This window comes from Myotis brandtii, unplaced genomic scaffold, assembly GCF_000412655.1.
Source record: "Myotis brandtii unplaced genomic scaffold, ASM41265v1 scaffold311, whole genome shotgun sequence".
Lineage (NCBI taxonomy): Eukaryota > Metazoa > Chordata > Mammalia > Chiroptera > Vespertilionidae > Myotis > Myotis brandtii.
Genome location: NW_005361913.1, coordinates 519,326 through 530,087, shown reverse-complemented (window position 1 = coordinate 530,087; position 10,762 = coordinate 519,326). Strand labels below are relative to the sequence as shown.

Below are 10,762 nucleotides of genomic sequence, written 5' to 3'. Positions count from 1 at the left end.
CGCCCCCCGAGTGCACAAATTTTTGTGCACCGGGCCTCTAGTCTATACTAATAAAAGGGTAATATGCTAATTAGACCGGACATCTTCTGGTCGACCTTCCAGACATCCTTCTGAACAAAGCCGTGGTGGCGGGACCGAGGCAGAGGTGGTTAGGGGAGATCAGGTCGGCAGGGGAGAGCAGTTAGGGGGATCAGACCAGCAGGGGAGAGCAGTTAGGAGGATCACGCTGGCAGGGGAGACTAGTTAGAGGGATCAGGCTGGCAGGGGAGAGCAGTTAGGGGAATCAGGCTGGCTGGCAGGTGAGCGGTTAGGAGCCAGCAGAACCGGATTTCGAAAGGGATGTCCGACTGCCGGTTGGGGCCCGATCCCAGCAGTCGAACATCCCCTGAGGGGTCCCGGATTGGAGAGGGTACAGTCCAGACTGAGGGACCCCACCCCCATGCACGAATTTCATGCACCAGGCCTCTAGTGGTTAATAAAACCTTCTGTTTAGTGGCTTTTTATTGACAGAAAAGACTTCTGTTTTCCTGTTTTCTATACTTATTTCTTAGCTATTCTGGCTCTAACTTTGCTATACTTCCTGTCACCCCTCCTTCACATGGTACTGGCCTGATGGTTATTTTCCTACTCATCTATACATATCTCCAGAAGACAAGGAGAGGTAAAACCCAAGACTTCTCACTGTCCTGTTTATGAACTTCACTGAAAACAAAACACAAAGACTTGCCCTGGCTGGGTGGCTCATTTGATTGGAACCCATATACCAAAAGGTTGTGGGTTCAATTATCGATCAGGGCACATACCTAGGTTGTGGATCCAATCCCCAGTCAGAGCACATATGAGAGGCAACCAATTGACATTTCTCTCTCTCCCTCCCCCACCCTATCCCTGTCCTCTCTCTCTAATGTCAATAAACATATGCTCAGATGAAAATAAAAAAAGAAAACACAAAGGCTTGGATATATGTTAAACTGCTTTGATTTCTAGTTATTCAATCTCTCATTCAATTCATGAAAATATGGACAAATTATAATGCCGTAAGATAAAAACTACCTTTTGTTGTTGTTAATCCTCACCTGAGGGTATTTTTTTCCATTGCTTTTTAAAGGGAGAGGGGGAGAGAAAAGAAGAGAGAAAAACATTGATGTGAGAGAGACATTTTGATAGGTTACCTCCTGCTCAAACCGACCTGGGCAAAGGATCGAACCTGTAACCCAGGTACGTGCCCTTGACAGGGAATTGAACCCGGGGACCTTCGGTGCCAGGGCCAATGCTCCAACTACTGAGATACACCAGCCAGGGCAAAACTATCTTTAAAAGTCACACAGCTATATGGAATTTCACTACACCTTATGAAGTACTTTCATATAGGCTGTTTCTTTGATCCTCAAGGTAATCTATGAGACAGGCAGATAAGGATCAATAACTTTATTACACAAAGAAAGCAATTGATGCCAGAAACAGTGGTGTCTGAACCCAGGTTTTCTGACTTCAGTCCCATGCTTATTTTATCATTTGTACACTGTCATCTAAACTAGCGGTTTCCAACCTTTCGGAGCTCACGGACCACCAGTGGTCCGCAGACCACCGGTTGGCGACCGCTGATCTAAACTATAGGTTCTTGCAGGTAAAGATAGTACTCTGAATCCCTCAGACACTTACCGTAGCCCAGTACTTGACACAAAAGGTGCTCAAACAGCGATGTACTTCATAGGATAAGATATGCTTACCACTGTCCCAACTTTTCTCAGACCCTTTCTTTTACCTAAATTTTCTGTATTTTTAGGAAGGAAAAATAAGAAGGAAAGCAGGAAGGGGAAAGAAAAAAAGAAGGAAATAAAATAAAATGAGCTCGGCTGGTGTGGCTCAGTGGTTGAACATTAACCCATGAACCAGGAGATCACGGTCAGGACACATGCCCGCATTGCCAGCTCAATCCCCAGTAGGGGACGTGCAGGAGGCAGCCAATCAATGATTCTCTCTCATCACTATGTTTCTATCTCTCTTCCTCTCCCTTCCTCTCTGTGAAATCAATAAAAACATATATTAAAGAATAGTAAAATGAATTAAACTGGGTTTATTTTTAGGGTTTGATCATTTTATACTAAGAGTTGAAAAGAACTGCCTGCCATCTTGAGAGTGGCACTGCTGGAATGGCAAGAATAAGATGTCTGCACAGTGTAAACCTCACTAGAATATCTTTGCAAATTGTGGTGACTACCTAATGAATTCTACTTTATCACAGTGCAATGATGCACATAGCTGACAACACTCAGTTTCCTTGTCATCCTGATCTCCACTAAAAGTGTCCCTAGACTTTTGGGGATCTAATCCTTTTGAAGACTCTTTCCCCTTCTGTTAATACTGGATGGTAAGAAAAAGTTTACTTGGCCACAGCTGTGATAAAATTATGCAAATTTTAGTCAGTTATTATATAATAGTGATAGCTAAAACTGGAGAACCACTAACTGGTTCTCTAATATTCATTGTATATAACAAGGGATTGTTTACATATATTTTAACTTTCAAAACTGACAATTACAATAATATTTAAGGAAATCCTCTTTCATTTTCTAAGACTGAAACAGAATCAACCTTTTCCCTTAAGGTATATGTATATAAGGGAATATACTCCAATAAATCTCAAACCACCCTGACCCGTGTTGCCCAATGGTTAGAGCATCGGTCCATGCACCGAAAGATTGTGGGTTTGATTTCCAGTCAAGGGCACGTACCTGGGTTGCAAATTTGATCCCTGGTACTGGTCGGGGTGCATGGGGAAAACAAAAAATTGATGTGTCTCTCTCACATTGATGTTTCTCTCTCTCTGTCTCTATCTCTCTCCAAACCACCCTGACCCGTGTTGCCCAATGGTTAGAGCATCGGTCCATGCACCGAAAGATTGTGGGTTTGATTTCCAGTCAAGGGCACGTACCTGGGTTGCAAATTTGATCCCTGGTACTGGTCGGGGTGCATGGGGAAAACAAAAAATTGATGTGTCTCTCTCACATTGATGTTTCTCTCTCTGTGTCTCTATCTCTATCTCTCCCCCTCCCTCACTTCCACTCTCTCTAAAAAATCAATGGAAAGAATATCCTCGGGTGAGGATAAAAAGAAAAAGAAAGAATATGTAAGAAATACAAACCTCATGGTGTTTCCAAAGAGACTTCCTATGAGACACAGTGAAGAGGGTGATGCCAACCTATTACAAAGAAAATGACTTATGTTTATAGCAATAACATAGATTACAATTTAAACCACTCTATATAGTTTAAGACAGCGGTCGCCAACCTTTTGGACCTCACGGACCACCAGTGGACCACCGGTTGGCGACCGCTGGTTTAAGATATTAAGATGATGGTCTTCAGTAGCTATAGTTAAAAAATCAATGTCAAAGAGAAAAAAATTACAATTGATGTCAAATGTTCAAGGTAATACAAAGCATAGGCCATCAACCACATAATAAAAATGAACAGATATCAGTGAAGGGGAAAAAAAAAACCTAAACTAACAGCATTATGTATTATTTTGTTTGGGGCAGAAAAATATATATCCTAGCACATTTTCTACTTATTGTGAAAAATACATGAAAAAAGTATAAGAATGATAGAAATAGCAAAAGGTCAAGATCAATTTGCTTTTTAAACACAGTGTCATCATCCTTTCTGGAAAACCCTGTTTTGGAATTTGTCTTTGAATTCAGATTTTGGAAATGCAGTATTTACCACCCCCAGAGGGTCCTGGGACAAATTCTATAATTAAACACATAAATATTTCTATTGCAACACGTGTAGACACTGACAGTGAGATAGTTAAAGGAGTTTAAATACCTTTTGTTAGTTCAGACCAGGTTTGGCTACCCAGTGAGCTTGCCAGAAAATAATGAAAAATCTTTTGGTTTTAAAAAACTTACTGGATTTAGACTGCAAATAAGCTTCCACATATCTGAACTTCATATGTAAAAAAACAACAACACTAATTTAACTAATTGCTTTGGATCAGTGGTTCTCAACTAGGTGGTGGTGTATGCGTGTGATTTTGTCTCTTAGAGGACATTTGGCAATGTCCATAAACACTTCTGACTGTCACAACTGAGCATCTATTGACATTTAACAGGCAGAGGTAAAAACACTGCCAAATAGCCTATGGTGCATCCCACAACTAAGAAATTATCCAGCCCAAAATGTCAACAGAGCTGAGACTGAGAAATCCTGCTCTACATCATTGTTTGTATCCAGGAACTTTCCATCATGAGTTCTAAATCTTATTGTCATGTGATAATTTTTTTTAAAAATCAGCAGTAAGTATATTCTGGATCACTTCTATCATGAGATTTAAGTGCCCAATGTTGTATTTACACGTCTGCTGTATGAAGTGATAATGTAAAGTGATATCACTTAAAACTTTAAACGTCTTAAGTTTAGCTCCCTTATGGAAGGATTCTCAAATTGGTTAGGAACTGTAGGACAAAATAAGCATATTATATATATGCTTTTTAATATATATTATATATTTTTAAAAAGCATATTATATATATGCATTTCTAACAGGCTCTCAGGTGATGTATATGCCGATCCATGACCACACTGGGAGTAGCAGGAATTCATACTTCCTGTGCAACATGACCTTTTATATTTATTATAAACTCCTAAAAAACAGCTACAAAATGTTAAAAGACTCTGTATTTCATTTGTTTATGTAAATTCTTTTTGGATTTTGTTCCAAATTTTGTATAGATGTTAGTGATAATCTCTCACAGGAAAAAAAAAAAACAACAACTGAGACTACTGAATAGAACGGAACCAATGTAGATAGCCCCAGAAAAGGCTACTAAAAGAAGCTTTGGTAAAATACTGCCTAGGCCAGAGGGAAAAAATGAATAAATTAAAGTTGCCAAATGATTACTGTTGCATTTTCTTGATTAAAACAAACAAACAAACAAAAAAACACACACACAAATCATTTTTAGGTAAAGTTCATGGAACAAATTAAAAATATACGTTTATTAACTCTTAATATAGGGAATAAGGTAAAAGAAAAATAAGTTTAAATATATTTTTTGTTTCATATCTAAGATGTGGCTAAAGAGAATTATATACAGAATTCATTTACTTCTTCTTATATCTATAATCACCTTAAAGTCCTTGTTAAAGCGAGATATCTTCCTTTGATAGTAATTTTGTTACTTAATAATTTAGAATCTTCTCTTTGGGTAGCTATTTGGTTGGACACAGAGTAAAGCAGGAAGGAGGACATGGACCCTCACACTGCAAACCTGTCCACTTACCTCTCGACAGTGATTGTAGATGTAGCCTTCCACGTCCACACTCACTGCACTGGTGCACTCGTCCAAAATGGCAAACTGGGGTTTATGATAAAATAATCTTGCCATCTGAAGCAAAAAAATTTAATATTTTGTATAATCACATGCATAAGTTAATAAGCTAAAATAGGTTTACTTTAAATTAAGTATGCACTTACAGTCTTATAAAGCAAATATGAAAATTATTCTAACTCAAAAAAATCTATTTCCCAGAAATGAAAGCAATGTAAATAAACCTAGTTGTTTCTATTATTTCCTGAACAAAAAGAGAAATGTAATGCATAGGAAATATTGTTCAGAGTAAAACAAAACTTTCAGGACTGATATGAGGTGAAGCAGAGTTTCAACTAATATTAAAGAAAGTTCTCTACACAAGATTAAAGGGTACATATTTAAACCAAAAATCTTACAAGTCAGACTCATAAATGGCTCAGGTACAAAAATATGTCTACCTTTAAATGTTTTGTTGCTTAAGTAATGCCCATTAATATTACATTGTCAATATTAATATTGTTATCAATATTCCCACCAATAATTTTTTGTGCACCTGTTTCATCAGCTTGTTCGTTTTTTAAAGCCTTTGCTAATTTTGTAAGTAAAAATTAACATCAAGATTGTTATAGCTTACATTTCTTTGATTAGCAGAAATGCTGAACATTTTCTCACGTTTACTTTCTATATGTGTTTTATTTTCTGGTAATTATTTATTCTGATCCTTTGTCTAACAAATGACTTCACAGGGCTGCTGGAAGAATTAAACAGGATCTGCCAGTCACAATCTACTTTTCCTCATCATTTTCCCAGTGCACTTTTTTGGTAGTTATATACTGCCTTGTATTACAGTTAGTTGAGAATATTCGGATCTCCTAACACAGGAGTGGGGAGCCTTTTTTCTGCCAAAGGTCATTTGGATATTTATAACACCACTAGAGGCCCAGTGGGGGGACGGGGGGGGCCTTAGCCCGGCCTGCACCCTCTCCAATCCGGGACCCCTGTGGGATTGGGCCTAAACTGGCAGTCGGACATCCCTCTCGCAATCTGGGACCGCTGGCTCCTAACCGCTCGCCTGCCTGCCTGATTGCCCCTAACCACTCTGCCTGCCTGCCTGATCGCCCCTAACAGCCTCTGCCTGCCTGCCTGATGCCCCTAACTGCTCCCCTGCCGGACTGATCACCCCTAAATGCTCTCCCCTACCGGCCTGATCGCCCTTAACCACCTCTGTCACGGTCCCCGCCACCGTGGCTTTGTCCAAAAGGATGTCCGGAAGACGTCTGGTCTATCCGGTCTAATTAGCATGTTACCCTTTTATTAGTATAGATTCTCGGGCCATACAAAAGCATCAACTTAACCCTTTGTACACCATAAGTGTCTATAGACGCAATTAAATTCAAAATATCATGGCTTGTGGGGATGGTTTCCGTTTTGGACGTGTGGCAGCTAACTGGTTAAAAATTAGCCTGCTTGCCTTAGCCAGTTTGGCTCAGTGGATAGAGTGTTGGCCTGCAGACTGAAGGGTCTCAGATTCAATTCCAGTCAAGGGCACATGCCCAGGTTGTGGGCTCGATCCCCAGTAGGGGATGTGCAGAAGGCAGCCAATCAATGATTCTCTCTCATCATTGATGTTTCTATCTCTCTCTCTCCCTTTCCCTTCCTCTCTGAAATCAATAAAAATATATTTTAAAAAATTTTTTTGGTCAAACATTTAATTAACTCACCTCTAATGCCTTGGCAGGGCCAGACCAAATGATTTCATAGGCCCGAGGGCCACACGTTCCCCACCCATGTGCTAACTAGATTATAAGGGCAGACACTTGGCTAATATTGAGCTCTGTGGAAATTATACCATAATTAAATTAGGTTTCTTACTATTAAAATAATGGGATAATAATCTCATTTCCCTACATTTATACTAAAGGAACTTTTAGAAATTTGTCACCAAACCTCCCATTATTCAATAGTATTCCATTCCCTCACATTCAAACCCTACTCTCCTTGCTCAAAATTCCTTTGGTTCATTTGTTTTACACAAACCTTCACTATTACAAATTCGCTATTTATTTTAGGTGGTTAAACCTTTCAAATCTGTTCTTCCTAAAAATTATAATTTTTATAATTTGTGAATGTAAATTTTTAATTTATAAAAACTGTCTTGTCTTCGCTCAACTTTTTACTTTGAAAATTTCTAATCCTACTAAATAAATGAAAGAATAGTAAAATGAATATACATACTTCACCAACTTCATCAATGTTAATATTTGTTGCATTCACCTTTTCTTTCTCCCCACAAACCTTTTGAAAGTAGCAAAACAATATGCTGTCTTTTAAATTTCCCGGTCAATTCTCCAGACATTGGCCCACACAGAACATACTGTCAATGGCACGGTCATGCAGCAGTGCCATGGGTGAGCTTTTTCCGTTTTCCTAACAACTCTATCACTATCAATCTGGCTTTACAGGATTCCTTCCCCACACCCTTACTTGTTTGTTTTGTTAATCCTCACCCGAGGATATTTTTCCATTGATTTTTAGAGAGAGTGGAAGAGAGAAGGAAAGACAGAGAGAAATACTGATGTGAGAGAAACACATCAATTGGTTGCCTTCTGCACGGGCCCTGATCAGGGGCCAGGCCTGGGCAACCGAGGTATGGGCCCTTGATCGGAATCGAACCTGGGACCCTTCGGTCCGCAGACTGACGCTCTATCCACTGAGTCAAACCGGCTAAGGCCCCATTCCCTTACTCTACGTCCGCAGACTGATGCTCTATCCACTGAGTCAAACCGGCTAAGGCCACATTCCCTTACTCTGTAAGATATCCTCTCACTCCTCAAGGCCTTGCATTCCTGTCTTCAAATAAAAACTATCCCTTCTATACCTTTATACCACACACACAAGATTCATTAGTTATGCACATTTATTTTTCTTTCCCTGAGTTTCCATTGTGTCCATTTATAAATCTTGACTATCCTCCCATTTTCTTTGAAGTCACAGTACAGAAATTTAAATTTGTTGTTTTGACTTGTAGTTATTCCTATAGCCATCCTCTAAATTGATTCAAGAAATGCCCATCACTTCAAATTTTCACTCCTTCAGCCCAATTTCCATTTTGAATATGGCTGGCATCTCTCTTTTGTTTATGGTTCATTCTTCACTCTAAATTATACCCATATTATAGCACTAGCCAAACAAATCACAATATTAGGTTGATATTATGTTTGCATAGGATGGGTATACTTTTAGAAAAAACAACATGCAAAATCAGGGAGTAGGAGGCAACAAGAAGGTAGAATATAACCTGAAGATACTGAATAAGAAATTCTGCAATAAGCCATTTCTTTTGTCGTCTTTCCTTGGCTGCAGTTTTCTCTAACTTCCACAAGACTAATATTCTGGAAAGAAAAATTCCTCTGGATCTGCTCAAACTGTGATATATTCCATTAGAAAATGACTCTTTAAAAGTGATCCCTCTTAACAGAGTACTCCAAGTATCACTCTTAATATGTACTGTTCTATAGTGACATTTGATTAAGGATAAGCTTAGTCAATCATAAAATTAAAATATAGTTCCTCTCAAATGCTTTTTTATAGTAGGAAAACTTTAAAAATCTAAATAACTTTAAGTAGCAGATACTGAGCCCTGACACAAAGATATATATAATGGCAGAGGGAAGGGGCAAGAACAGAATAAAGAATAAAATTATAACAAAATTAGGGTTGATCACCTCTAATATCTTCAGCTACTTCAGAGAATAGCCTGAGTAAGACAAAGAGATGTCTGTAGGGAAAAGATATTGAACGAGATCTCATAACCCAACCATAATTACTGTATGTCCCAAGACCAACATGGTACAAAGTTTCCTCAACTTTTACAAAAAATGGATTAATGGTATATAATTGAATTTGCAGTTTTTCCTTTCACAGGAAAACTCAAAATTTTTCAAAATTTCAAATTTACATGCAAGTTACTTTCAAGCACCTTTATTATTTAAACTAATCTATACTATAAAAATTGCCATTAAAAATATGAAAGTATAATAAAAAATAATAAATGCTCATTATTTTTGAATAATCAGAAAATACAGATAGCCATAAACAAGAAAGTAAAGATTCCCTATTATTCGAAACATCCAGAAATGATAGTGATTAACATTTGGTGTTCTGATTTTATATTTTTATATAAACATATAGAAAAAAATGTACATATAGATAATCATGCTATACATTCCATTACATAATCTTTTGTTTTACTTAATATGTGAGGACATCTCTGTCCATCTTCTTGCATTATTACATAACTTCCTGTTCCCCTACTGGCAAATATTTAGGTTTGCCAATCTTTCTTGTTTAAATATTTTTTCTTCTTTTTTATTGATTTCAGAGAGGAAAGCAGAGGGAGAGAGAGACGGAAACATTAATGATGAGAGAGAATCATTTATCGGCTGCCTCCTGCACACCCCACACTGGGGATCAAGCCTGCAACCCAGGCATGTGCCCTGACCGGGAATTGAATCATGACCTCTTGGTTCATAGGTCGACGCTCAACCACTGAACCACACTGGCCAGGCTAGGTTTCCCAATCTTTTGTTTTGTTAAATGATACACTAAAGAAACTTCTTGTACAGGCATTTCTGTGCATTTATCCTGTTAATTCCTTTGGATAAGTTCTTAGAAGTGAACAATTAAATGTCAGTATACACATTTTAAAATGCTGTATCAATTTGCCAAATTGCCCTCCAGAAAGTTTGAACTAATTTATATTCTCTTTAAAGTGTATGAAAGTAGCTATTATCTCACACCCTCATCAACACTAGTTATTATCATTCTTTTCAAATATTTCCAGTTTTATAGGTTAAAAGGTATTTTTATTTTAATTGGCATTTCACTTATTACTAGTGAGGTAAAATATTTTTCATGTTTATTGGCCATTTGTATTTCTCCGTTTTGATTTAACTTGCTTAACCATGCTTTAACTATATTTTCTAATGTTTTTTTAAATCTTTTCATTGATTTCTAAAAGTTATTCATAATTCAAAAATATATGTTGTGAATTCTTTTTTTTACAGTTTTTCATAACTTCAAGTAAATAGTTTAGATATTTTTCTTTTGTTTTAAGTAGCCAATATATCAATAACTTTCTTGTTTTTTACTTTTGGATCATGCTTGGAAGGGTATTTCTTATTCTAAGATTAAATAAATTTTTATCTGTGTTAAAAAAAATATGCAAGTAAAAATATGTGCCTTGATTAATCAAACAGGTGTATTTTTGTGCAATGTCTTCGGAGTATACTTACTGCCATTCTTTGCTTCTCTCCACCACTGAGCACATCCATCCAATCCTGAACACTGTCCCAGCCTCCTTCGCGTTCAAGAATATGACCCAACTGGACATTATCTAAGTATTCCTTCAGTACCTTTCAGAAAAATGATTAAAGATGAAATCAA

The 10,762-nt window shown here is 37.6% G+C and overlaps 1 protein-coding gene across 3 annotated transcripts in view; it reads right to left on the bottom strand.

Annotated features, from left to right (window-relative positions):
* The window catches only part of ABCD3 (ATP-binding cassette, sub-family D (ALD), member 3), an 82,454-nt gene that overhangs the window by 5,225 nt on the left and 66,467 nt on the right, over positions 1–10,762 (bottom strand). For all 3 annotated transcript variants that reach the window (XM_014542681.1, XM_014542679.1, XM_014542680.1), the window contains 3 exons: positions 10,612–10,731; positions 5,288–5,392; positions 3,146–3,202 (listed from right to left, as the gene is read on the bottom strand). In XM_014542681.1, coding sequence (XP_014398167.1) covers positions 3,146–3,202; positions 5,288–5,392; positions 10,612–10,731 — 282 coding nt within the window. The remainder of the gene's footprint in view (positions 1–3,145; positions 3,203–5,287; positions 5,393–10,611; positions 10,732–10,762) is intronic.